This window comes from Oncorhynchus mykiss, chromosome 19 (assembly GCF_013265735.2).
Source record: "Oncorhynchus mykiss isolate Arlee chromosome 19, USDA_OmykA_1.1, whole genome shotgun sequence".
Taxonomy (NCBI): Eukaryota; Metazoa; Chordata; class Actinopteri; order Salmoniformes; family Salmonidae; genus Oncorhynchus; species Oncorhynchus mykiss.
In genome coordinates, this window is record NC_048583.1 from 63,651,929 (window position 1) to 63,679,117 (window position 27,189).

Here is a 27,189-nt window from a genome sequence, read left to right on the forward strand (position 1 = left end):
TCCAACCCTGTTTCTGGAGAGATACCTACTGTAGGTTGACATCTATCTAGTCCAGGGCTCTCCAACCCTGTTCCTGGAGAGATACCTACTGTAGGTTGACATCTATCTAGTCCAGGGCTCTCCAACCCTGTTCCTGGAGAGATACCTACTGTAGGTTGACATCTATCTAGTCCAGGGCTCTCCAACCCTGTTCCTGGAGAGATACCTACTGTAGGTTGACATCTATCTAGTCCAGGGCTCTCCAACCCTGTTTCTGGAGAGATACCTACTGTAGGTTTACATCTATCTAGTCCAGGGCTCTCCAACCCTGTTCCTGGAGAGATACCTACTGTAGGTTGACATCTATCTAGTCCAGGGCTCTCCAACCCTGTTCCTGGAGAGATACCTACTGTAGGTTTACATCTATCTAGTCCAGGGCTCTCCAACCCTGTTCCTGGAGAGATACCTACTGTAGGTTTACATCTATCTAGGCAAGGGCTCTCCAACCCTGTTCCTGGAGAGATACCTACTGTAGGTTTACATCTATCTAGTCCAGGGCTCTCCAACCCTGTTCCTGGAGAGATACCTACTGTAGGTTTACATCTATCTAGTCCAGGGCTCTCCAACCCTGTTCCTGGAGAGATACCTACTGTAGGTTTACATCTATCTAGTCCAGGGCTCTCCAACCCTGTTTCTGGAGAGATACCTACTGTAGGTTTACATCTATCTAGGCAAGGGCTCTCCAACCCTGTTCCTGGAGAGATACCTACTGTAGGTTTACATCTATCTAGTCCAGGGCTCTCCAACCCTGTTCCTGGAGAGATACCTACTGTAGGTTTACATCTATCTAGTCCAGGGCTCTCCAACCCTGTTCCTGGAGAGATACCTACTGTAGGTTTACATCTATCTAGTCCAGGGCTCTCCAACCCTGTTCCTGGAGAGATACCTACTGTAGGTTTACATCTATCTAGTCCAGGGCTCTCCAACCCTGTTCCTGGAGAGATACCCTACTGTAGGTTTACATCTATCTAGTCCAGGGCTCTCCAACCCTGTTCCTGGAGAGATACCTACTGTAGGTTGACATCTATCTAGTCCAGGGCTCTCCAACCCTGTTCCTGGAGAGATACCTACTGTAGGTTTACATCTATCTAGTCCAGGGCTCTCCAACCCAGTTCCTGGAGAGATACCTACTGTAGGTTTACATCTATCTAGTCCAGGGCTCTCCAACTCTGTTCCTGGAGAGATACCTACTGTAGGTTTACATCTATCTAGACCAGGGCTCTCCGACCCTGTTCCTGGAGAGATACCTACTGTAGGTTGACATCTATCTAGTCCAGGGCGCTCCAACCCTGTTCCTGGAGAGACACCTACTGTAGGTTGACATCTATCTAGTCCAGGGCTCTCCAACCCTGTTCCTGGAGAGATACCTACTGTAGGTTGACATCTATCTAGTCCAGGGCTCTCCAACCCTGTTCCTGGAGAGATACCTACTGTAGGTTGACATCTATCTAGTCCAGGGCTCTCCAACCCTGTTCCTGGAGAGATACCTACTGTAGGTTTACATCTATCTAGGCAAGGGCTCTCCAACCCTGTTCCTGGAGAGATACCTACTGTAGGTTTACATCTATCTAGGCAAGGGCTCTCCAACCCTGTTTCTGGAGAGAGACCCTCCTGTAGGTTTACATCTATCTAGTCCAGGGCTCTCCAACCCTGTTCCTGGAGAGATACCTGGAGAGCTGCCTACTGTAGGTTGACATCTCTCTAGTCCAGGGCTCTCAAACCCTGTTCCTGGAGAGAAACCCTCCTGAAGGTTTTCGGGCCAACCCCAGTTGTTACAAACCTGATTAATCTTGTCAACCAGCTAATTATTAGAATCAGGTGCACTAGATTAGGGTTGGAGCAAAAACCTACAGAACGGTAGCTCTCCAGGTACAAGATTGGAGAACCCTGGGCTATATTATTTTAATTTAATTTAACCTTTATTTAATTAGGCAAGTTGGTTAAGAGCAAATTCTTATTTACAATGACACCCTACACTGGCCAAACCTGGATGACGCTTGGCTAATTGTGCGCAGCCCTATGGGACTCCCGATCACGGCCGGTTGTGATACAGCCTGGATTCGAACCAGGGTGTCTGTAGTGACGCCTCTAGCACTGAGATGCAGTGCCTTTAGACCCCTGCGCCACTCGGGAGCCCCATATCCATGGTCCAATATTTAAAAATAATTTTTACCAATATGTTATTGGGCTCATTTCTAGAGGTGAAAATTATAGTTTCGATGATGTCAGCATAATAAATGAAATAAATTCATTATAGAGAATCCCCCAGAGTCCTTCAGCAACTGGACTGGAATTGGTCAAACTCACAAAATGTACAAAATGATCCTCTTTCCCTAAAAACATGATGGTCATGACTTTCTGACATGAAAGGGTTAACTTTGGCCCCCGACAATCCATCTGAGATCAATATGAGTTTCAGTCATATTACTGTAAACCCCACACATAATTTATCTTCAAGAAAATGACCCATTTCTAGTTTGTGTTGGTTCTGGTTCTTCTTGCGTTTTATTTTTCCTTCGGGCACTTTTCTTCTGCCTGTTCTTTGGGTTCTAGTCCGTGTTAAAATTTAAAACACTTTGTGACAACCGTTTTACATAAAAATGGCATATATTAAGTAGAGGTCGACCTCTAATATTAAGTAATGTGATTGAATGATGATGGATCACTCTGACATTGGTGTTTAGTCTCAGATGAGGTCCCCTCCTTTCCTCCATCCTGTAGAAATGTGGCCTGGTCCTGAGCTGGAAGAGGGTCCAAGGGGCTTCTGGGAAACTGCAAGGTAAAAACAAAACAGGTACAATACTTCTACTATACTTTCCCCCCTTTCCTTGTTGTGTTGTTAACGTGTTGTTACCGCCAAGCCTGTGTTGTTACCGTGTTGTTACCTCCAAGCCTGTGTTACCGCCAAGCCGTGTTGTTACCATGTTACCGCCAAGCCCGTGTTGTTACCGCCAAGCCTGTGTTGTTACCATGTTGTTACCGTGTTACCGCCAAGCCTGTGTTGTTACCATGTTGTTACCTCCAAGCCTGTGTTGTTACCGCCAAGCCCGTGTTGTTACCGTGTTGTTATCCGCCAAGCCCGTGTTACCGCCAAGCCTGTGTTGTTACCATGTTGTTACCGCCAAGCCCGTGTTGTTACCATGTTGTTACCGCCAAGCCTGTGTTGTTACCTCCAAGCCCGTGTTGTTACCATGTTGTTACCGTGTTACCGCCAAGCCCGTGTTGTTACCGTGTTACCGCCAAGCCCGTGTTGTTACCGCGAAGCCCGTGTTGTTACCATGTTGTTACCGTGTTACCGCCAAGCCCGTGTTGTTACCGCCAAGCCCGTGTTGTTTCCATGTTGTTACCGCCAAGCCCGTGTTGTTACCGCCAAGCCCGTGTTGTTACCTCCAAGCCCGTGTTGTTACCATGTTGTTACCGTGTTACCGCCAAGCCCGTGTTGTTACCGTGTTGTTACCGTGTTTTTACCGCCAAGCTCGTGTTGTTACCTCCAAGCTTGTGTTGTTACCGCCAAGCCCGTGTTGTTACCGTGTTGTTACCGCCAAGCCCGTGTTGTTACCATGTTGTTACCGCCAAGCCCGTGTTGTTACCGCCAAGCCTGTGTTGTTACCATGTTGTTACCGCCAAGCCCGTGTTGTTACCGTGTTGTTACCGCCAAGCCCGTGTTGTTACCGTGTTTTTACCGCCAAGCTCGTGTTGTTACCTCCAAGCTTGTGTTGTTACCGCCAAGCCCGTGTTGTTACCGTGTTGTTACCGCCAAGCCTGTGTTGTTACCGTGTTGTTACCGCCAAGCTCGTGTTGTTACCATGTTGTTACCGCCAAGCCCGTGTTGTTACCGCCAAGCTTGTGTTGTTACCTCCAAGCCCGTGTTGTTACCATGTTGTTACCGCCAAGCCCGTGTTGTTACCATGTTGTTACCGTGTTACCGCCAAGCCCGTGTTGTTACCGTGTTGTTACCGTGTTTTTACCGCCAAGCTCGTGTTGTTACCTCCAAGCTTGTGTTGTTACCGCCAAGCCCGTGTTGTTACCGTGTTGTTACCGCCAAGCCCGTGTTGTTACCGTGTTGTTACCGCCAAGCTCGTGTTGTTACCATGTTGTTACCGCCAAGCCCGTGTTGTTACCGCCGAGCCCGTGTTGTTAACATGTTGTTACCACCAAGCCCGTGCTGTTACCTCCAAGCTTGTGTTGTTACCTCCAAGCCCGTGTTGTTACCGTGTTGTTACCGCCAAGCCCGTGTTGCTACCATGTTGTTACCGCCAAGCCCGTGTTGTTACCGCCAAGCCCGTGTTGTTACCATGTTGTTACCGTGTTACCGCCAAGCCCGTGTTGTTACCGTGTTGTTACCGTGTTGTTAGTGTTGTTACCGTGTTGTTACCGCCAAGCCCGTGTTGTTACCGTGTTGTTACCGCCAAGCCCGTGTTGTTACCGCCAAGCTTGTGTTGTTACCTCCAAGCCCGTGTTGTTACCATGTTGTTACCGCCAAGCCCGTGTTGTTACCGCCAAGCCCGTGTTGTTACCATGTTGTTACCGTGTTACCGCCAAGCCCGTGTTGTTACCGCCAAGCCCGTGTTGTTACGGCCAAGCCCGTGTTGTTACGGCCAAGCCCGTGTTGTTACCGCCAAGCCCGTGTTGTTACCATGCTGTTACCGTGTTACCGCCAAGCCTGTGTTGTTACCGCCAAGCCCGTGTTGTTACCGTGTTGTTACCGTGTTGTTACCGCCAAGCTCGTGTTGTTACCTCCAAGCTCGTGTTGTTACCGCCAAGCCCGTGTTGTTACCACCAAGCCCGTGTTGTTACCGTGTTGTTACCGCCAAGCCCGTGTTGTTACCGCCAAGCCCGTGTTGTTACCGCCAAGCCCGTGTTGTTACCATGTTGTTACCGCCAAGCCCGTGTTGTTACCGCCAAGCCCGTGTTACCGCCAAGCTCGTGTTGTTACCTCCAAGCTCATGTTGTTACTGCCAAGCCCGTGTTGTTACCGTGTTGTTACCATGTTGTTACCTCCAAGCTCGTGTTGTTACCTCCAAGCTCGTGTTGTTACCTCCAAGCCCGTGTTGTTACCGCCAAGCCTGTGTTTTTACCGTGTTGTTATCGCCAAGCCTGTGTTGTTACCGCCAAGCCTGTGTTGTTACCACCAAGCCCATGTTGTTACCGTGTTGTTACTGTGTTGTTACCGCCACGTCTCTAGAATGTCATGTTTAGTTAAGGAGTTGGCTCTGGTTCTGTACAACAGATGGGTTTTTAGAAACAAATGCCCTTTTCTTCTTGATCGCTGATGTAAATCATAGTTAATTTATTCAAAATAAGATTTTAAAGAGAACAGAGTTTGTCTTTCTCTGTCAGCTCGGTACTCACTCTTGTCCTGTCTTTTCCCCACCTGAGTGTACACTAGTAACCACTCTCTGTTTGTAACGTTAGTGACATCTTCCATGTCTCTCTCTCCGTCTCCATCTTCTCCTCCCCCCTTTCTCTCTTTCACTCTCTCTTTCTCCCTCACTCCCTTCCTCTCTCTTTCACTCTCTCTCTTTCTCCCTCGCTCCTTCCTCTCTTTCACTCTCTCTATCTCCCTCGCTCCCTTCCTCTCTCTATCACGCTCCCTTCCTCTCTCTATCGCGCTCTCTATCTCCCTCGCTCCCTTCCTCTCTGTCTGTGTCTCTGTAGCGTTTGGTTTCTGTGAGTACAAGGAGCCAGAGTCCACCCTGCGTTCCCTGCGTCTGCTACACGAGCTGTTGCTGGGAGACAAGAAGCTGCTGGTCAAGGTGGATGCTAAGACCAAGGCCCAGCTTGAAGAATGGAAGGCTAGGAAGAGGAACTCCAACGGGGTGAACACACACACACACACACACACACACACACACACACACACACACACACACACACAGAACATGGGGTGATCGGTAGACCTATATCCTGTCTATCATCAGAGGTTTAATTTAACCTTTTATTTAACGAGGCAAGTCAGTTAAGAACACATTCTTATTTACAATGACGGCCTACCACCGGCCAAACCCGGGAAGACGCTGGGCCAATTGTGTGCCGCCCTATGCGACTCCCAATCACGGCCGGTTGTGATACAGCCTGGATTTGAACCAGGGTGTCTGTAGGGACGTCTCTAGCACTGAGATGGAGTGCCTTAGACCGCTGCACCACTTGGGATACAACCTATGATTCCATTTACAGCCAAGGTAAATATCATATCCATTAGAAATGGGAATTCATAATGAGAACCAACCGTCTCCGCTTTCTGTTTCTGTCTCATAGGGAGCCATGTCAGAGGACGGGCTCAAGGAGGAGGAAGAAGAGGAGGAGGAGGAGGATCTTGATGAGGACACAAAGCGCCGTGACCAGATAGTGAAAGGGGCCATCGAGGGGTTGATCCGGGAGTACGGCAGTGAGCTCAACGCCCCTTCTCAGGACGGAGACAACCAGCCCCGCAAGAAGAAGAGAGAGAAGAAAGAGGAGGTAGTAGCGTCCGTTCCACTGGAGAGAGGAGGTAGTAGCGTCCGTTCCTCCGGAGAGAGGAGGTAGTAGCGTCCGTTCCTCCGGAGAGAGGAGGTAGTAGCGTCCGTTCCTCCGGAGAGAGGAGGTAGTAGCGTCCGTTCCTCCGGAGAGAGGAGGTAGTAGCGTCCGTTCCTCCGGAGAGAGGAGGTAGTAGGGTCCGTTCCACTGGAGAGAGGAGGTAGTAGCGTCCATTCCGTTGGAGAGAGGAGGTAGTAGCGTCCGTTCCTCCGGAGAGAGGAGGTAGTAGCGTCCGTTCTACTGGAGAGAGGAGGTAGTAGCGTCCGTTCCACTGGAGAGAGGAGGTAGTAGCGTCCGTTCTACTGGAGAGAGGAGGTAGTAGCGTCCGTTCCTCCGGAGAGAGGAGGTAGTAGCGTCCGTTCCTCCGGAGAGAGGAGGTAGTAGCGTCCGTTCTACTGGAGAGAGGAGGTAGTAGCGTCCGTTCCGTTGGAGAGAGGAGGTAGTAGCGTCCGTTCCGTTGGAGAGAGGAGGTAGTAGCGTCCGTTCCACTGGAGAGAGGAGGTAGTAGCGTCCGTTCCACTGGAGAGAGGAGGTAGTAGCGTCCGTTCCACTGGACAGAGGTGGTAGTAGCGTCCGTTCCACTGGAGAGAGGAGGTAGTAGCGTCCGTTCCTCCGGAGAGAGGAGGTAGTAGCGTCCGTTCTACTGGAGAGAGGAGGTAGTAGCGTCCGTTCTACTGGAGAGAGGAGGTAGTAGCGTCCGTTCTACTGGAGAGAGGAGGTAGTAGCGTCCGTTCCACTGGAGAGAGGAGGTAGTAGCGTCCGTTCCACTGGAGAGAGGAGGTAGTAGCGTCCGTTCCTCTGGAGAGAGGAGGTGGTAGCGTCCGTTCCACTGGAGAGAGGAGGTAGTAGCGTCCGTTCCACTGGAGAGAGGACGTAGTAGCGTCCGTTCTACTGGAGAGAGGAGGTAGTAGCGTCCGTTCCTCCGGAGAGAGGAGGTAGTAGGGTCCGTTCCACTGGAGAGAGGAGGTAGTAGCGTCCGTTCCACTGGACAGAGGAGGTAGTAGCGTCCGTTCCACTGGAGAGAGGAGGTAGTAGCGTCCGTTCCTCCGGAGAGAGGAGGTAGTAGCGTCCGTTCTACTGGAGAGAGGAGGTAGTAGCGTCCGTTCCACTGGAGAGAGGAGGTAGTAGCGTCCGTTCCGTTGGAGAGAGGAGGTAGTAGCGTCCGTTCCGTTGGAGAGAGGAGGTAGTAGCGTCCGTTCCGTTGGAGAGAGGAGGTAGTAGCGTCCGTTCCGTTGGAGAGAGGAGGTAGTAGCGTCCGTTCCACTGGAGAGAGGAGGTAGTAGCGTCCATTCCACTGGAGAGAGGAGGTAGTAGCGTCCGTTCCTCTGGAGAGAGGAGGTAGTAGCGTCCGTTCCACTGGAGAGAGGAGGTAGTAGCGTCCGTTCCACTGGAGAGAGGAGGTAGTAGCGTCCGTTCCGTTGGAGAGAGGAGGTGGTAGCGTCCGTTCCGTTGGAGAGAGGAGGTAGTAGCGTCCGTTCTACTGGAGAGAGGAGGTAGTAGCGTCCGTTCCGCCGGAGAGAGGAGGTAGTAGCGTCCGTTCTACTGGAGAGAGGAGGTAGTAGCGTCCGTTCCGCCGGAGAGAGGAGGTAGTAGCGTCCGTTCCACTGGAGAGAGGAGGTAGTAGCGTCCGTTCCGTTGGAGAGAGGAGGTAGTAGCGTCCGTTCCGTTGGAGAGAGGAGGTAGTAGCGTCCGTTCTACTGGAGAGAGGAGGTAGTAGCGTCCGTTCCACTGGAGAGAGGAGGTAGTAGCGTCCGTTCCGTTGGAGAGAGGAGGTGGTAGCGTCCGTTCCGTTGGAGAGAGGAGGTAGTAGCGTCCGTTCCACTGGAGAGAGGAGGTAGTAGCGTCCATTCCACTGGAGAGAGGAGGTAGTAGCGTCCATTCCTCTGGAGAGAGGTAGTAGCGTCCGTTCCACTGGAGAGAGGAGGTAGTAGGGTCCGTTCCTCTGGAGAGAGGAGGTAGTAGCGTCCGTTCCACTGGAGAGAGGAGGTAGTAGGGTCCGTTCCTCTGGAGAGAGGAGGTAGTAGCGTCCGTTCTACTGGAGAGAGGAGGTAGTAGGGTCCGTTCCTCTGGAGAGAGGAGGTAGTAGCGTCCGTTCCACTGGAGAGAGGAGGTAGTAGGGTCCGTTCCTCTGGAGAGAGGAGGTAGTAGCGTCCGTTCCACTGGAGAGAGGAGGTATTAGCGTCCGTTCCACTGGAGAGAGGAGGTAGTAGGGTCCGTTCCACTGGAGAGAGGAGGTAGTAGCGTCCGTTCCGCCGGAGAGAGGAGGTAGTAGCGTCCGTTCCTCTGGAGAGAGGAGGTAGTAGCGTCCGTTCCTCTGGAGAGAGGAGGTAGTAGCGTCCGTTCCTCTGGAGAGAGGAGGTAGTAGGGTCCGTTCCACTGGAGAGAGGAGGTAGTAGCGTCCGTTCCTCCGGAGAGAGGAGGTAGTAGGGTCCGTTCCACTGGAGAGAGGAGGTAGTAGCGTCCGTTCCTCCGGAGAGAGGAGGTAGTAGGGTCCGTTCCTCTGGAGAGAGGAGGTAGTAGCGTCCGTTCCTCTGGAGGGAGGAGGTAGTAGCGTCCGTTCCTCTGGAGGGAGGAGGTAGTAGTGTCCGTTCCTCCGGAGAGAGGTAGTAGGGTCCGTTCCACTGGAGAGAGGAGGTAGTAGCGTCCGTTCCACTGGAGAGAGGAGGTAGTAGCGTCCGTTCCTCTGGAGAGAGGAGGTAGTAGCGTCCGTTCCACTGGAGAGAGGAGGTAGTAGCGTCCGTTCTACTGGAGAGAGGAGGTAGTAGGGTCCGTTCTACTGGAGAGAGGAGGTAGTAGCGTCCATTCTACTGGAGAGAGGAGGTAGTAGGGTCCGTTCTACTGGAGAGAGGAGGTAGTAGCGTCCGTTCTACTGGAGAGAGGAGGTAGTAGCGTCCATTCTACTGGAGAGAGGAGGTAGTAGCGTCCGTTCTACTGGAGAGAGGAGGTAGTAGCGTCCGTTCTACTGGAGAGAGGAGGTAGTAGCGTCCGTTCCACTGGAGAGAGGAGGTAGTAGCGTCCGTTCCACTGGAGAGAGGAGGTAGTAGCGTCCGTTCCTCTGGAGAGAGGAGGTAGTAGCGTCAGTTCCGCCGGAGAGAGGAGGTAGTAGCGTCAGTTCCGTTGGAGAGAGGAGGTAGTAGCGTCGGTTCCACTGGAGAGAGGAGGTAGTAGGGTCCGTTCCGCCGGAGAGAGGAGGTAGTAGCGTCCGTTCTACTGGAGAGAGGAGGTAGTAGCGTCAGTTCCGCCGGAGAGAGGAGGAAGTAGCGTCCGTTCCTCTGAACAGAGGAGGTAGTAGCGTCCGTTCCACTGGAGAGAGGAGGTAGTAGCGTCCGTTCCACTGGAGAGAGGAGGTAGTAGCGTCCGTTCCACTGGAGAGAGGAGGTAGTAGCGTCAGTTCCGTTGGAGAGAGGAGGTAGTAGCGTCCGTTCCGCCGGAGAGAGGAGGTAGTAGCGTCAGTTCCGCCGGAGAGAGGAGGTAGTAGCGTCAGTTCCGCCGGAGAGAGGAGGTAGTAGCGTCCGTTCCACTGGAGAGAGGAGGTAGTAGCGTCCGTGGAGAGAGGAGGTAGTAGCGTCAGTTCCGCCGGAGAGAGGAGGTAGTAGCGTCAGTTCCGCCGGAGAGAGGAGGTAGTAGCGTCAGTTCCTCTGGAGAGAGGAGGTAGTAGCGTCCGTTCCACTGGAGAGAGGAGGTAGTAGGGTCCGTTCCTCTGGAGAGAGGAGGTAGTTGCGTCCGTTCCACTGGAGAGAGGAGGTAGTAGCGTCCGTTCCACTGGAGAGAGGAGGTAGTAGGGTCCGTTCCACTGGAGAGAGGAGGTAGTAGCGTCCGTTCCGCCGGAGAGAGGAGGTAGTAGCGTCCGTTCCGCCGGAGAGAGGAGGTAGTAGCGTCCGTTCCGCCGGAGAGAGGAGGTAGTAGCGTCCGTTCCTCTGGAGAGAGGAGGTAGTAGCGTCCGTTCCTCTGGAGAGAGGAGGTAGTAGGGTCCGTTCCACTGGAGAGAGGAGGTAGTAGCGTCCGTTCCTCCGGAGAGAGGAGGTAGTAGGGTCCGTTCCACTGGAGAGAGGAGGTAGTAGCGTCCGTTCCTCCGGAGAGAGGAGGTAGTAGGGTCCGTTCCTCTGGAGAGAGGAGGTAGTAGCGTCCGTTCCTCTGGAGGGAGGAGGTAGTAGCGTCCGTTCCTCTGGAGGGAGGAGGTAGTAGTGTCCGTTCCTCCGGAGAGAGGTAGTAGGGTCCGTTCCACTGGAGAGAGGAGGTAGTAGCGTCCGTTCCACTGGAGAGAGGAGGTAGTAGCGTCCGTTCCTCTGGAGAGAGGAGGTAGTAGCGTCCGTTCCACTGGAGAGAGGAGTTAGTAGCGTCCGTTCTACTGGAGAGAGGAGGTAGTAGGGTCCGTTCTACTGGAGAGAGGAGGTAGTAGCGTCCATTCTACTGGAGAGAGGAGGTAGTAGGGTCCGTTCTACTGGAGAGAGGAGGTAGTAGCGTCCGTTCTACTGGAGAGAGGAGGTAGTAGCGTCCGTTCTACTGGAGAGAGGAGGTAGTAGCGTCCGTTCCACTGGAGAGAGGAGGTAGTAGCGTCCGTTCCACTGGAGAGAGGAGGTAGTAGCGTCCGTTCCACTGGAGAGAGGAGGTAGTAGCGTCCGTTCTACTGGAGAGAGGAGGTAGTAGCGTCCGTTCTACTGGAGAGAGGAGGTAGTAGCGTCCGTTCCACTGGAGAGAGGAGGTAGTAGCGTCCGTTCCTCTGGAGAGAGGAGGTAGTAGCGTCAGTTCCGCCGGAGAGAGGAGGTAGTAGCGTCAGTTCCGTTGGAGAGAGGAGGTAGTAGCGTCAGTTCCGCCGGAGAGAGGAGGTAGTAGCGTCAGTTCCGCCGGAGAGAGGAGGTAGTAGCGTCAGTTCCGCCGGAGAGAGGAGGTAGTAGCGTCCGTTCCACTGGAGAGAGGAGGTAGTAGCGTCCGTGGAGAGAGGAGGTAGTAGCGTCAGTTCCGCCGGAGAGAGGAGGTAGTAGCGTCAGTTCCGCCGGAGAGAGGAGGTAGTAGCGTCCGTTCCACTGGAGAGAGGAGGTAGTAGCGTCAGTTCCGTTGGAGAGAGGAGGTAGTATCGTCCGTTCCGCCGGAGAGAGGAGGTAGTAGCGTCCGTTCCTCTGGAGAGAGGAGGTAGTAGCGTCCGTTCCGCTGGAGAGAGGAGGTAGTAGCGTCTGTTCCGTTGGAGAGAGGAGGTAGTAGCGTCCGTTCTACTGGAGAGAGGAGGTAGTAGCGTCCGTTCTACTGGAGAGAGGAGGTAGTAGCGTCCGTTCTACTGGAGAGAGGAGGTAGTAGCGTCCGTTCTACTGGAGAGAGGAGGTAGTAGCGTCCGTTCTACTGGAGAGAGGAGGTAGTAGCGTCCGTTCCACTGGAGAGAGGAGGTAGTAGCGTCCGTTCCACTGGAGAGAGGAGGTAGTAGCGTCCGTTCCGCTGGAGAGAGGAGGTAGTAGCGTCCGTTCCGCTGGAGAGAGGAGGTAGTAGCGTCCGTTCCGTTGGAGAGAGGAGGTAGTAGCGTCCGTTCCGTTGGAGAGAGGAGGTAGTAGCGTCCGTTCCACTGGAGAGAGGAGGTAGTAGCGTCCGTTCCACTGGAGAGAGGAGGTAGTAGCGTCCGTTCCACTGGAGAGAGGAGGTAGTAGCGTCCGTTCCACTGGAGAGAGGAGGTAGTAGCGTCCGTTCCGCTGAACAGAGGAGGTAGTAGCGTCCGTTCTACTGGAGAGAGGAGGTAGTAGCGTCCGTTCTGCTGGAGAGAGGAGGTAGTAGCGTCCGTTCCACTGGAGAGAGGAGGTAGTAGCGTCCGTTCCGCCGGAGAGAGGAGGTAGTAGCGTCCGTTCCGCCGGAGAGAGGAGGTAGTAGCGTCCGTTCCACTGGAGAGAGGAGGTAGTAGCGTCAGTTCCGCCGGAGAGAGGAGGTAGTAGCGTCCGTTCTGCTGGAGAGAGGAGGTAGTAGCGTCCGTTCCGCCGGAGAGAGGAGGTAGTAGCGTCCGTTCCGCTGGAGAGAGGAGGTAGTAGCGTCCGTTCTGCTGGAGAGAGGAGGTAGTAGCGTCCGTTCCACTGGAGAGAGGAGGTAGTAGCGTCCGTTCCGCCGGAGAGAGGAGGTAGTAGCGTCCGTTCCCCTGGAGAGAGGAGGTAGTAGCGTCCGTTCCCCTGGAGAGAGGAGGTAGTAGCGTCCGTTCCCCTGGAGAGAGGAGGTAGTAGCGTCCGTTCCGCTGAACAGAGTAGGTAGTAGCGTCCGTTCCCCTGGAGAGAGGAGGTAGTAGCGTCCGTTCCCCTGGAGAGAGGAGGTAGTAGCGTCCGTTCCCCTGGAGAGAGGAGGTAGTAGCGTCTGTTCCACTGGAGAGAGGAGGTAGTAGCGTCCGTTCCGTTGGAGAGAGGAGGTAGTAGCGTCCGTTCCACTGGAGAGAGGAGGTAGTAGGGTCCGTTCCACTGGAGAGAGGAGGTAGTAGCGTCCGTTCCACCGGAGAGAGGAGGTAGTAGCGTCCGTTCCACCGGAGAGAGGAGGTAGTAGCGTCCATTCCTCTGGAGAGAGGAGGTAGTAGGGTCCGTTCCGCTGGAGAGAGGAGGTAGTAGCGTCCGTTCCACTGGAGAGAGGAGGTAGTAGCGTCCGTTCCGCCGGAGAGAGGAGGTAGTAGCGTCCGTTCCGCCGGAGAGAGGAGGTAGTAGCGTCCGTTCCACTGGAGAGAGGAGGTAGTAGCGTCAGTTCCGCCGGAGAGAGGAGGTAGTAGCGTCCGTTCTGCTGGAGAGAGGAGGTAGTAGCGTCCGTTCCGCCGGAGAGAGGAGGTAGTAGCGTCCGTTCCGCTGGAGAGAGGAGGTAGTAGCGTCCGTTCTGCTGGAGAGAGGAGGTAGTAGCGTCCGTTCCACTGGAGAGAGGAGGTAGTAGCGTCTGTTCCGCCGGAGAGAGGAGGTAGTAGCGTCCGTTCCCCTGGAGAGAGGAGGTAGTAGCGTCCGTTCCCCTGGAGAGAGGAGGTAGTAGCGTCCGTTCCCCTGGAGAGAGGAGGTAGTAGCGTCCGTTCCGCTGAACAGAGGAGGTAGTAGCGTCCGTTCCCCTGGAGAGAGGAGGTAGTAGCGTCCGTTCCCCTGGAGAGAGGAGGTAGTAGCGTCTGTTCCACTGGAGAGAGGAGGTAGTAGCGTCCGTTCCGTTGGAGAGAGGAGGTAGTAGCGTCCGTTCCACTGGAGAGAGGAGGTAGTAGGGTCCGTTCCACTGGAGAGAGGAGGTAGTAGCGTCCGTTCCACCGGAGAGAGGAGGTAGTAGCGTCCGTTCCACCGGAGAGAGGAGGTAGTAGCGTCCATTCCTCTGGAGAGAGGAGGTAGTAGGGTCCGTTCCGCTGGAGAGAGGAGGTAGTAGCGTCCGTTCCACTGGAGAGAGGAGGTAGTAGCGTCCGTTCCTCTGGAGAGAGGAGGTAGTAGCGTCCGTTCTACTGGAGAGAGGAGGTAGTAGCGTCCGTTCTACTGGAGAGAGGAGGTAGTAGCGTCCGTTCTACTGGAGAGAGGAGGTAGTAGCGTCCGTTCTACTGGAGAGAGGAGGTAGTAGCGTCCGTTCCGCTGAACAGAGGAGGTAGTAGCGTCCGTTCTACTAGAGAGAGGAGGTAGTAGCGTCCGTTCCGCTGAACAGAGGAGGTAGTAGCGTCCGTTCCGCCGGAGAGAGGAGGTAGTAGCGTCCGTTCCACTGGAGAGAGGAGGTAGTAGGGTCCGTTCCACTGGAGAGAGGAGGTAGTAGCGTCCGTTCCACTGGAGAGAGGAGGTAGTAGCGTCCGTTCTACTGGAGAGAGGAGGTAGTAGCGTCCGTTCCGCTGGAGAGAGGAGGTAGTAGCATCCGTTCTACTGGAGAGAGGAGGTAGTAGGGTCCGTTCCGCTGGAGAGAGGAGGTAGTGGGGTCCGTTCCGCTGGAGAGAGGAGGTAGTAGCGTCCGTTCCACTGGAGAGAGGAGGTAGTAGCGTCCGTTCTACTGGAGAGAGGAGGTAGTAGCGTCCGTTCCACTGGAGAGAGGAGGTAGTAGCGTCCGTTCTACTGGAGAGAGGAGGTAGTAGCGTCCGTTCTACTGGAGAGAGGAGGTAGTAGCATCCGTTCCACTGGAGAGAGGAGGTAGTAGCGTCCGTTCCGCTGGAGAGAGGAGGTAGTAGCGTCCGTTCCGCTGAACAGAGGAGGTAGTAGCGTCCGTTCCACTGGAGAGAGGAGGTAGTAGCGTCCGTTCCGCTGGAGAGAGGAGGTAGTAGCGTCCGTTCCGCTGGAGAGAGGAGGTAGTAGCGTCCGTTCCGCCGGAGAGAGGAGGTAGTAGCGTCCGTTCCACTGGAGAGAGGAGGTAGTAGCGTCTGTTCCGCCGGAGAGAGGAGGTAGTAGCGTCCGTTCCGCCGGAGAGAGGAGGTAGTAGCGTCCGTTCTACTGGAGAGAGGAGGTAGTAGCGTCCGTTCCGCTGAACAGAGGAGGTAGTAGCGTCCGTTCCGCTGGAGAGAGGAGGTAGTAGCGTCCGTTCCGCCGGAGAGAGGAGGTAGTAGCGTCCGTTCCACTGGAGAGAGGAGGTAGTAGCGTCCGTTCCACTGGAGAGAGGAGGTAGTAGCGTCCGTTCCTCCGGAGAGAGGAGGTAGTAGCGTCCGTTCCACTGGAGAGAGGAGGTAGTAGCGTCCGTTCCACTGGAGAGAGGAGGTAGTAGCGTCCGTTCCGCCGGAGAGAGGAGGTAGTAGCGTCCGTTCCCCTGGAGAGAGGAGGTAGTAGCGTCCGTTCCCCTGGAGAGAGGAGGTAGTAGCGTCCGTTCCGCTGAACAGAGGAGGTAGTAGCGTCCGTTCCCCTGGAGAGAGGAGGTAGTAGCGTCCGTTCCCCTGGAGAGAGGAGGTAGTAGCGTCTGTTCCACTGGAGAGAGGAGGTAGTAGCGTCCGTTCCACCGGAGAGAGGAGGTAGTAGCGTCCATTCCTCTGGAGAGAGGAGGTAGTAGGGTCCGTTCCGCTGGAGAGAGGAGGTAGTAGCGTCCGTTCCACTGGAGAGAGGAGGTAGTAGCGTCCGTTCCTCTGGAGAGAGGAGGTAGTAGCGTCCGTTCTACTGGAGAGAGGAGGTAGTAGCGTCCGTTCTACTGGAGAGAGGAGGTAGTAGCGTCCGTTCTACTGGAGAGAGGAGGTAGTAGCGTCCGTTCTACTGGAGAGAGGAGGTAGTAGCGTCCGTTCCGCTGAACAGAGGAGGTAGTAGCGTCCGTTCTACTAGAGAGAGGAGGTAGTAGCGTCCGTTCCGCTGAACAGAGGAGGTAGTAGCGTCCGTTCCGCCGGAGAGAGGAGGTAGTAGCGTCCGTTCCACTGGAGAGAGGAGGTAGTAGGGTCCGTTCCACTGGAGAGAGGAGGTAGTAGCGTCCGTTCCACTGGAGAGAGGAGGTAGTAGCGTCCGTTCTACTGGAGAGAGGAGGTAGTAGCGTCCGTTCCGCTGGAGAGAGGAGGTAGTAGCGTCCGTTCTACTGGAGAGAGGAGGTAGTAGGGTCCGTTCCGCTGGAGAGAGGAGGTAGTAGGGTCCGTTCTACTGGAGAGAGGAGGTAGTAGCGTCCGTTCTACTGGAGAGAGGAGGTAGTAGCATCCGTTCCACTGGAGAGAGGAGGTAGTAGCGTCCGTTCCGCTGGAGAGAGGAGGTAGTAGCGTCCGTTCCGCTGAACAGAGGAGGTAGTAGCGTCCGTTCCACTGGAGAGAGGAGGTAGTAGCGTCCGTTCCGCTGGAGAGAGGAGGTAGTAGCGTCCGTTCCGCTGGAGAGAGGAGGTAGTAGCGTCCGTTCCGCCGGAGAGAGGAGGTAGTAGCGTCCTTTCCACTGGAGAGAGGAGGTAGTAGCGTCTGTTCCGCCGGAGAGAGGAGGTAGTAGCGTCCGTTCCGCCGGAGAGAGGAGGTAGTAGCGTCCGTTCTACTGGAGAGAGGAGGTAGTAGCGTCCGTTCCGCTGAACAGAGGAGGTAGTAGCGTCCGTTCCGCTGGAGAGAGGAGGTAGTAGCGTCCGTTCCGCCGGAGAGAGGAGGTAGTAGCGTCCGTTCCACTGGAGAGAGGAGGTAGTAGCGTCCGTTCCACTGGAGAGAGGAGGTAGTAGCGTCCGTTCCTCCGGAGAGAGGAGGTAGTAGCGTCCGTTCCACTGGAGAGAGGAGGTAGTAGCGTCCGTTCCCCTGGAGAGAGGAGGTAGTAGCGTCCGTTCCCCTGGAGAGAGGAGGTAGTAGCGTCCGTTCCGCTGAACAGAGGAGGTAGTAGCGTCCGTTCCCCTGGAGAGAGGAGGTAGTAGCGTCCGTTCCCCTGGAGAGAGGAGGTAGTAGCGTCTGTTCCACTGGAGAGAGGAGGTAGTAGCGTCCGTTCCGTTGGAGAGAGGAGGTAGTAGCGTCCGTTCCACTGGAGAGAGGAGGTAGTAGGGTCCGTTCCACTGGAGAGAGGAGGTAGTAGCGTCCGTTCCACCGGAGAGAGGAGGTAGTAGCGTCCGTTCCACCGGAGAGAGAAGGTAGTAGCGTCCATTCCTCTGGAGAGAGGAGGTAGTAGGGTCCGTTCCGCTGGAGAGAGGAGGTAGTAGCGTCCGTTCCACTGGAGAGAGGAGGTAGTAGCGTCCGTTCCTCTGGAGAGAGGAGGTAGTAGCGTCCGTTCTACTGGAGAGAGGAGGTAGTAGCGTCCGTTCTACTGGAGAGAGGAGGTAGTAGCGTCCGTTCCGCTGAACAGAGGAGGTAGTAGCGTCCGTTCTACTAGAGAGAGGAGGTAGTAGCGTCCGTTCCGCTGAACAGAGGAGGTAGTAGCGTCCGTTCCGCCGGAGAGAGGAGGTAGTAGGGTCCGTTCCACTGGAGAGAGGAGGTAGTAGCGTCCGTTCCACTGGAGAGAGGAGGTAGTAGCGTCCGTTCTACTGGAGAGAGGAGGTAGTAGCGTCCGTTCCGCTGGAGAGAGGAGGTAGTAGCGTCCGTTCTACTGGAGAGAGGAGGTAGTAGGGTCCGTTCCGCTGGAGAGAGGAGGTAGTAGGGTCCGTTCCGCTGGAGAGAGGAGGTAGTAGCGTCCGTTCCACTGGAGAGAGGAGGTAGTAGCGTCCGTTCCACTGGAGAGAGGAGGTAGTAGCGTCCGTTCTACTGGAGAGAGGAGGTAGTAGCGTCCGTTCCACTGGAGAGAGGAGGTAGTAGCGTCCGTTCTACTGGAGAGAGGAGGTAGTAGCGTCCGTTCTACTGGAGATCGGAGGTAGTAGCGTCCGTTCCACTGGAGAGAGGAGGTAGTAGCGTCCGTTCCGCTGGAGAGAGGAGGTAGTAGCGTCCGTTCCGCTGAACAGAGGAGGTAGTAGCGTCCGTTCCACTGGAGAGAGGAGGTAGTAGCGTCCGTTCCACTGGAGAGAGGAGGTAGTAGCGTCCGTTCCGCTGGAGAGAGGAGGTAGTAGCGTCCGTTCCGCCGGAGAGAGGAGGTAGTAGCGTCCGTTCCACTGGAGAGAGGAGGTAGTAGCGTCCGTTCCGCCGGAGAGAGGAGGTAGTAGCGTCCGTTCCGCCGGAGAGAGGAGGTAGTAGCGTCCGTTCTACTGGAGAGAGGAGGTAGTAGCGTCCGTTCCGCTGAACAGAGGAGGTAGTAGCGTCCGTTCCGCTGGAGAGAGGAGGTAGTAGCGTCCGTTCCGCCGGAGAGAGGAGGTAGTAGCGTCCGTTCCACTGGAGAGAGGAGGTAGTAGCGTCCGTTCCTCCGGAGAGAGGAGGTAGTAGCGTCCGTTCCACTGGAGAGAGGAGGTAGTAGCGTCCGTTCCACTGGAGAGAGGAGGTAGTAGCGTCCGTTCCGCCGGAGAGAGGAGGTAGTAGCGTCCGTTCTGCTGGAGAGAGGAGGTAGTAGCGTCCGTTCCGCTGGAGAGAGGAGGTAGTAGCGTCCGTTCCGCTGAACAGAGGAGGTAGTAGCGTCCGTTCCCCTGGAGAGAGGAGGTAGTAGCTTCTGTTCCACTGGAGAGAGGAGGTAGTAGCGTCCGTTCCGTTGGAGAGAGGAGGTAGTAGCGTCCGTTCCACTGGAGAGAGGAGGTAGTAGGGTCCGTTCCACTGGAGAGAGGAGGTAGTAGCGTCCGTTCCACTGGAGAGAGGAGTTAGTAGCGTCCGTTCCGCTGGAGAGAGGAGGTAGTAGCGTCCGTTCCACTGGAGAGAGGAGGTAGTAGCGTCAGTTCCGCCGGAGAGAGGAGGTAGTAGCGCCAGTTCCGCCGGAGAGAGGAGGTAGTAGCGTCCGTTCCACTGGAGAGAGGAGGTAGTAGCGTCAGTTCCGTTGGAGAGAGGAGGTAGTAGCGTCCGTTCCGCCGGAGAGAGGAGGTAGTAGCGTCTTTTCCGCTGGAGAGAGGAGGTAGTAGCGTCCGTTCCACTGGAGAGAGGAGGTAGTAGCGTCCGTTCCGCCGGAGAGAGGAGGTAGTAGCGTCCGTTCCTCTGGAGAGAGGAGGTAGTAGCGTCCGTTCCTCTGGAGAGAGGAGGTAGTAGGGTCCGTTCCACTGGAGAGAGGAGGTAGTAGCGTCCGTTCCACCGGAGAGAGGAGGTAGTAGCGTCCGTTCCACCGGAGAGAGGAGGTAGTAGCGTCCATTCCTCTGGAGAGAGGAGGTAGTAGGGTCCGTTCCGCTGGAGAGAGGAGGTAGTAGCGTCCGTTCCACTGGAGAGAGGAGGTAGTAGCGTCCGTTCCTCTGGAGAGAGGAGGTAGTAGCGTCCGTTCTACTGGAGAGAGGAGGTAGTAGCGTCCGTTCTACTGGAGAGAGGAGGTAGTAGCGTCCGTTCCGCTGAACAGAGGAGGTAGTAGCGTCCGTTCTACTAGAGAGAGGAGGTAGTAGCGTCCGTTCCGCTGAACAGAGGAGGTAGTAGCGTCCGTTCCGCCGGAGAGAGGAGGTAGTAGCGTCCGTTCCACTGGAGAGAGGAGGTAGTAGGGTCCGTTCCACTGGAGAGAGGAGGTAGTAGCGTCCGTTCCACTGGAGAGAGGAGGTAGTAGCGTCCGTTCTACTGGAGAGAGGAGGTAGTAGCGTCCGTTCCGCTGGAGAGAGGAGGTAGTAGCGTCCGTTCTACTGGAGAGAGGAGGTAGTAGGGTCCGTTCCGCTGGAGAGAGGAGGTAGTAGGGTCCGTTCCGCTGGAGAGAGGAGGTAGTAGCGTCCGTTCCACTGGAGAGAGGAGGTAGTAGCGTCCGTTCTACTGGAGAGAGGAGGTAGTAGCGTCCGTTCCACTGGAGAGAGGAGGTAGTAGCGTCCGTTCCGCTGGAGAGAGGAGGTAGTAGCGTCCGTTCCGTTGGAGAGAGGAGGTAGTAGCGTCCGTTCCGTTGGAGAGAGGAGGTAGTAGCGTCCGTTCCACTGGAGAGAGGAGGTAGTAGCGTCCGTTCCACTGGAGAGAGGAGGTAGTAGCGTCCGTTCCGCTGAACAGAGGAGGTAGTAGCGTCCGTTCTACTGGAGAGAGGAGGTAGTAGCGTCCGTTCTGCTGGAGAGAGGAGGTAGTAGCGTCCGTTCCACTGGAGAGAGGAGGTAGTAGCGTCCGTTCCGCCGGAGAGAGGAGGTAGTAGCGTCCGTTCCGCCGGAGAGAGGAGGTAGTAGCGTCCGTTCCACTGGAGAGAGGAGGTAGTAGCGTCAGTTCCGCCGGAGAGAGGAGGTAGTAGCGTCCGTTCTGCTGGAGAGAGGAGGTAGTAGCGTCCGTTCCGCCGGAGAGAGGAGGTAGTAGCGTCCGTTCCGCCGGAGAGAGGAGGTAGTAGCGTCCGTTCTGCTGGAGAGAGGAGGTAGTAGCGTCCGTTCCACTGGAGAGAGGAGGTAGTAGCGTCCGTTCCGCCGGAGAGAGGAGGTAGTAGCGTCCGTTCCCCTGGAGAGAGGAGGTAGTAGCGTCCGTTCCCCTGGAGAGAGGAGGTAGTAGCGTCCGTTCCCCTGGAGAGAGGAGGTAGTAGCGTCCGTTCCCCTGGAGAGAGGAGGTAGTAGCGTCCGTTCCGCTGAACAGAGGAGGTAGTAGCGTCCGTTCCCCTGGAGAGAGGAGGTAGTAGCGTCCGTTCCCCTGGAGAGAGGAGGTAGTAGCGTCTGTTCCACTGGAGAGAGGAGGTAGTAGCGTCCGTTCCGTTGGAGAGAGGAGGTAGTAGCGTCCGTTCCACTGGAGAGAGGAGGTAGTAGGGTCCGTTCCACTGGAGAGAGGAGGTAGTAGCGTCGGTTCCGCCGGAGAGAGGAGGTAGTAGCGTCCGTTCCACTGGAGAGAGGAGGTAGTAGCGTCCGTTCCGCCGGAGAGAGGAGGTAGTAGCGTCCGTTCCGCCGGAGAGAGGAGGTAGTAGCGTCCGTTCCACCGGAGAGAGGAGGTAGTAGCGTCCGTTCCGCTGAACAGAGGAGGTAGTAGCGTCCGTTCCGCTGGAGAGAGGAGGTAGTAGCGTCCGTTCCGCCGGAGAGAGGAGGTAGTAGCGTCCGTTCCACCGGAGAGAGGAGGTAGTAGCGTCCGTTCCTCCGGAGAGAGGAGGTAGTAGCGTCCGTTCCACTGGAGAGAGGAGGTAGTAGCGTCCGTTCCACTGGAGAGAGGAGGTAGTAGCGTCAGTTCCGCCGGAGAGAGGAGGTAGTAGCGCCAGTTCCGCCGGAGAGAGGAGGTAGTAGCGTCCGTTCCACTGGAGAGAGGAGGTAGTAGCGTCAGTTCCGTTGGAGAGAGGAGGTAGTAGCGTCCGTTCCGCCGGAGAGAGGAGGTAGTAGCGTCTTTTCCGCTGGAGAGAGGAGGTAGTAGCGTCCGTTCCACTGGAGAGAGGAGGTAGTAGCGTCCGTTCCGCCGGAGAGAGGAGGTAGTAGCGTCCGTTCCTCTGGAGAGAGGAGGTAGTAGCGTCCGTTCCTCTGGAGAGAGGAGGTAGTGTGGTCCGTTCCACTGGAGAGAGGAGGTAGTAGCGTCCGTTCCACCGGAGAGAGGAGGTAGTAGCGTCCGTTCCACCGGAGAGAGGAGGTAGTAGCGTCCATTCCTCTGGAGAGAGGAGGTAGTAGGGTCCGTTCCGCTGGAGAGAGGAGGTAGTAGCGTCCGTTCCACTGGAGAGAGGAGGTAGTAGCGTCCGTTCCTCTGGAGAGAGGAGGTAGTAGCGTCCGTTCTACTGGAGAGAGGAGGTAGTAGCGTCCGTTCTACTGGAGAGAGGAGGTAGTAGCGTCCGTTCCGCTGAACAGAGGAGGTAGTAGCGTCCGTTCTACTAGAGAGAGGAGGTAGTAGCGTCCGTTCCGCTGAACAGAGGAGGTAGTAGCGTCCGTTCCGCCGGAGAGAGGAGGTAGTAGCGTCCGTTCCACTGGAGAGAGGAGGTAGTAGGGTCCGTTCCACTGGAGAGAGGAGGTAGTAGCGTCCGTTCCACTGGAGAGAGGAGGTAGTAGCGTCCGTTCTACTGGAGAGAGGAGGTAGTAGCGTCCGTTCCGCTGGAGAGAGGAGGTAGTAGCGTCCGTTCTACTGGAGAGAGGAGGTAGTAGGGTCCGTTCCGCTGGAGAGAGGAGGTAGTAGGGTCCGTTCCGCTGGAGAGAGGAGGTAGTAGCGTCCGTTCCACTGGAGAGAGGAGGTAGTAGCGTCCGTTCTACTGGAGAGAGGAGGTAGTAGCGTCCGTTCCACTGGAGAGAGGAGGTAGTAGCGTCCGTTCCGCTGGAGAGAGGAGGTAGTAGCGTCCGTTCCGTTGGAGAGAGGAGGTAGTAGCGTCCGTTCCGTTGGAGAGAGGAGGTAGTAGCGTCCGTTCCACTGGAGAGAGGAGGTAGTAGCGTCCGTTCCACTGGAGAGAGGAGGTAGTAGCGTCCGTTCCACTGGAGAGAGGAGGTAGTAGCGTCCGTTCCGCTGAACAGAGGAGGTAGTAGCGTCCGTTCTACTGGAGAGAGGAGGTAGTAGCGTCCGTTCTGCTGGAGAGAGGAGGTAGTAGCGTCCGTTCCACTGGAGAGAGGAGGTAGTAGCGTCCGTTCCGCCGGAGAGAGGAGGTAGTAGCGTCCGTTCCGCCGGAGAGAGGAGGTAGTAGCGTCCGTTCCACTGGAGAGAGGAGGTAGTAGCGTCAGTTCCGCCGGAGAGAGGAGGTAGTAGCGTCCGTTCTGCTGGAGAGAGGAGGTAGTAGCGTCCGTTCCGCCGGAGAGAGGAGGTAGTAGCGTCCGTTCCGCCGGAGAGAGGAGGTAGTAGCGTCCGTTCTGCTGGAGAGAGGAGGTAGTAGCGTCCGTTCCTCTGGAGAGAGGAGGTAGTGTGGTCCGTTCCACTGGAGAGAGGAGGTAGTAGCGTCCGTTCCACCGGAGAGAGGAGGTAGTAGCGTCCGTTCCACCGGAGAGAGGAGGTAGTAGCGTCCATTCCTCTGGAGAGAGGAGGTAGTAGGGTCCGTTCCGCTGGAGAGAGGAGGTAGTAGCGTCCGTTCCACTGGAGAGAGGAGGTAGTAGCGTCCGTTCCTCTGGAGAGAGGAGGTAGTAGCGTCCGTTCTACTGGAGAGAGGAGGTAGTAGCTTCCGTTCTACTGGAGAGAGGAGGTAGTAGCGTCCGTTCCGCTGAACAGAGGAGGTAGTAGCGTCCGTTCTACTAGAGAGAGGAGGTAGTAGCGTCCGTTCCGCTGAACAGAGGAGGTAGTAGCGTCCGTTCCGCCGGAGAGAGGAGGTAGTAGCGTCCGTTCCACTGGAGAGAGGAGGTAGTAGGGTCCGTTCCACTGGAGAGAGGAGGTAGTAGCGTCCGTTCCACTGGAGAGAGGAGGTAGTAGCGTCCGTTCTACTGGAGAGAGGAGGTAGTAGCGTCCGTTCCGCTGGAGAGAGGAGGTAGTAGCGTCCGTTCTACTGGAGAGAGGAGGTAGTAGGGTCCGTTCCGCTGGAGAGAGGAGGTAGTAGGGTCCGTTCCGCTGGAGAGAGGAGGTAGTAGCGTCCGTTCCACTGGAGAGAGGAGGTAGTAGCGTCCGTTCTACTGGAGAGAGGAGGTAGTAGCGTCCGTTCCACTGGAGAGAGGAGGTAGTAGCGTCCGTTCCGCTGGAGAGAGGAGGTAGTAGCGTCCGTTCCGTTGGAGAGAGGAGGTAGTAGCGTCCGTTCCGTTGGAGAGAGGAGGTAGTAGCGTCCGTTCCACTGGAGAGAGGAGGTAGTAGCGTCCGTTCCACTGGAGAGAGGAGGTAGTAGCGTCCGTTCCACTGGAGAGAGGAGGTAGTAGCGTCCGTTCCGCTGAACAGAGGAGGTAGTAGCGTCCGTTCTACTGGAGAGAGGAGGTAGTAGCGTCCGTTCTGCTGGAGAGAGGAGGTAGTAGCGTCCGTTCCACTGGAGAGAGGAGGTAGTAGCGTCCGTTCCGCCGGAGAGAGGAGGTAGTAGCGTCCGTTCCGCCGGAGAGAGGAGGTAGTAGCGTCCGTTCCACTGGAGAGAGGAGGTAGTAGCGTCAGTTCCGCCGGAGAGAGGAGGTAGTAGCGTCCGTTCTGCTGGAGAGAGGAGGTAGTAGCGTCCGTTCCGCCGGAGAGAGGAGGTAGTAGCGTCCGTTCCGCCGGAGAGAGGAGGTAGTAGCGTCCGTTCTGCTGGAGAGAGGAGGTAGTAGCGTCCGTTCCACTGGAGAGAGGAGGTAGTAGCGTCCGTTCCGCCGGAGAGAGGAGGTAGTAGCGTCCGTTCCCCTGGAGAGAGGAGGTAGTAGCGTCCGTTCCCCTGGAGAGAGGAGGTAGTAGCGTCCGTTCCCCTGGAGAGAGGAGGTAGTAGCGTCCGTTCCGCTGAACAGAGGAGGTAGTAGCGTCCGTTCCCCTGGAGAGAGGAGGTAGTAGCGTCCGTTCCCCTGGAGAGAGGAGGTAGTAGCGTCTGTTCCACTGGAGAGAGGAGGTAGTAGCGTCCGTTCCGTTGGAGAGAGGAGGTAGTAGCGTCCGTTCCACTGGAGAGAGGAGGTAGTAGGGTCCGTTCCACTGGAGAGAGGAGGTAGTAGCGTCCGTTCCACCGGAGAGAGGAGGTAGTAGCGTCCGTTCCACCGGAGAGAGGAGGTAGTAGCGTCCATTCCTCTGGAGAGAGGAGGTAGTAGGGTCCGTTCCGCTGGAGAGAGGAGGTAGTAGCGTCCGTTCCACTGGAGAGAGGAGGTAGTAGCGTCCGTTCCTCTGGAGAGAGGAGGTAGTAGCGTCCGTTCTACTGGAGAGAGGAGGTAGTAGCGTCCGTTCTACTGGAGAGAGGAGGTAGTAGCGTCCGTTCTACTGGAGAGAGGAGGTAGTAGCGTCCGTTCTACTGGAGAGAGGAGGTAGTAGCGTCCGTTCCGCTGAACAGAGGAGGTAGTAGCGTCCGTTCTACTAGAGAGAGGAGGTAGTAGCGTCCGTTCCGCTGAACAGAGGAGGTAGTAGCGTCCGTTCCGCCGGAGAGAGGAGGTAGTAGCGTCCGTTCCACTGGAGAGAGGAGGTAGTAGGGTCCGTTCCACTGGAGAGAGGAGGTAGTAGCGTCCGTTCCACTGGAGAGAGGAGGTAGTAGCGTCCGTTCTACTGGAGAGAGGAGGTAGTAGCGTCCGTTCCGCTGGAGAGAGGAGGTAGTAGCGTCCGTTCTACTGGAGAGAGGAGGTAGTAGGGTCCGTTCCGCTGGAGAGAGGAGGTAGTAGGGTCCGTTCCGCTGGAGAGAGGAGGTAGTAGCGTCCGTTCCACTGGAGAGAGGAGGTAGTAGCGTCCGTTCTACTGGAGAGAGGAGGTAGTAGCGTCCGTTCCACTGGAGAGAGGAGGTAGTAGCGTCCGTTCTACTGGCGAGAGGAGGTAGTAGCGTCCGTTCTACTGGAGAGAGGAGGTAGTAGCGTCCGTTCCACTGGAGAGAGGAGGTAGTAGCGTCCGTTCCGCTGGAGAGAGGAGGTAGTAGCGTCCGTTCCGCTGAACAGAGGAGGTAGTAGCGTCCGTTCCACTGGAGAGAGGAGGTAGTAGCGTCCGTTCCGCTGGAGAGAGGAGGTAGTAGCGTCCGTTCCGCTGGAGAGAGGAGGTAGTAGCGTCCGTTCCGCCGGAGAGAGGAGGTAGTAGCGTCCGTTCCACTGGAGAGAGGAGGTAGTAGCGTCCGTTCCGCCGGAGAGAGGAGGTAGTAGCGTCCGTTCCGCCGGAGAGAGGAGGTAGTAGCGTCCGTTCTACTGGAGAGAGGAGGTAGTAGCGTCCGTTCCGCTGAACAGAGGAGGTAGTAGCATCCGTTCCGCTGGAGAGAGGAGGTAGTAGCGTCCGTTCCGCCGGAGAGAGGAGGTAGTAGCGTCCGTTCCACTGGAGAGAGGAGGTAGTAGCGTCCGTTCCACTGGAGAGAGGAGGTAGTAGCGTCCGTTCCTCCGGAGAGAGGAGGTAGTAGCGTCCGTTCCACTGGAGAGAGGAGGTAGTAGCGTCCGTTCCGCCGGAGAGAGGAGGTAGTAGCGTCCGTTCCACCGGAGAGAGGAGGTAGTAGCGTCCGTTCCCCTGGAGAGAGGAGGTAGTAGCGTCCGTTCCCCTGGAGAGAGGAGGTAGTAGCGTCCGTTCCGCTGAACAGAGGAGGTAGTAGCGTCCGTTCCCCTGGAGAGAGGAGGTAGTAGCGTCCGTTCCCCTGGAGAGAGGAGGTAGTAGCGTCTGTTCCACTGGAGAGAGGAGGTAGTAGCGTCCGTTCCGTTGGAGAGAGGAGGTAGTAGCGTCCGTTCCACTGGAGAGAGGAGGTAGTAGGGTCCGTTCCACTGGAGAGAGGAGGTAGTAGCGTCCGTTCCACTGGAGAGAGGAGGTAGTAGCGTCCGTTCTACTGGAGAGAGGAGGTAGTAGCGTCCGTTCCGCTGGAGAGAGGAGGTAGTAGCGTCCGTTCCGCTGAACAGAGGAGGTAGTAGCGTCCGTTCCGCCGGAGAGAGGAGGTAGTAGCGTCCGTTCCACTGGAGAGAGGAGGTAGTAGGGTCCGTTCCACTGGAGAGAGGAGGTAGTAGCGTCCGTTCCACTGGAGAGAGGAGGTAGTAGGGTCCGTTCCACTGGAGAGAGGAGGTAGTAGCGTCCGTTCCACTGGAGAGAGGAGGTAGTAGCGTCCGTTCTACTGGAGAGAGGAGGTAGTAGCGTCCGTTCCGCTGGAGAGAGGAGGTAGTAGCGTCCGTTCTACTGGAGAGAGGAGGTAGTAGGGTCCGTTCCGCTGGAGAGAGGAGGTAGTAGGGTCCGTTCCGCTGGAGAGAGGAGGTAGTAGCGTCCGTTCCACTGGAGAGAGGAGGTAGTAGCGTCCGTTCTACTGGAGAGAGGAGGTAGTAGCGTCCGTTCCACTTGAGAGAGGAGGTAGTAGCGTCCGTTCTACTGGCGAGAGGAGGTAGTAGCGTCCGTTCTACTGGAGAGAGGAGGTAGTAGCGTCCGTTCCACTGGAGAGAGGAGGTAGTAGCGTCCGTTCCGCTGGAGAGAGGAGGTAGTAGCGTCCGTTCCGCTGAACAGAGGAGGTAGTAGCGTCCGTTCCACTGGAGAGAGGAGGTAGTAGCGTCCGTTCCGCTGGAGAGAGGAGGTAGTAGCGTCCGTTCCGCTGGAGAGAGGAGGTAGTAGCGTCCGTTCCGCCGGAGAGAGGAGGTAGTAGCGTCCGTTCCACTGGAGAGAGGAGGTAGTAGCGTCCGTTCCGCCGGAGAGAGGAGGTAGTAGCGTCCGTTCCGCCGGAGAGAGGAGGTAGTAGCGTCCGTTCTACTGGAGAGAGGAGGTAGTAGCGTCCGTTCCGCTGAACAGAGGAGGTAGTAGCGTCCGTTCCGCTGGAGAGAGGAGGTAGTAGCGTCCGTTCCGCCGGAGAGAGGAGGTAGTAGCGTCCGTTCCACTGGAGAGAGGAGGTAGTAGCGTCCGTTCCACTGGAGAGAGGAGGTAGTAGCGTCCGTTCCTCCGGAGAGAGGAGGTAG

General features: G+C 56.5%; 1 protein-coding gene across 2 annotated transcripts in view; it reads left to right on the forward strand.

The window, feature by feature from the left end:
* LOC110514319 (RNA-binding protein 25) overlaps positions 1–27,189 on the forward strand; it is a 70,642-nt gene that overhangs the window by 3,560 nt on the left and 39,893 nt on the right. Inside the window, exons 5-7 of one of the 2 annotated variants that reach the window (XM_036955366.1) lie at positions 2,761–2,833; positions 5,698–5,858; positions 6,298–6,498. In XM_036955366.1, the coding sequence (XP_036811261.1) occupies positions 2,761–2,833; positions 5,698–5,858; positions 6,298–6,498 (435 nt within the window). The remainder of the gene's footprint in view (positions 1–2,760; positions 2,834–5,697; positions 5,859–6,297; positions 6,499–27,189) is intronic. The other variant, XM_036955367.1, reaches the window with a different exon arrangement.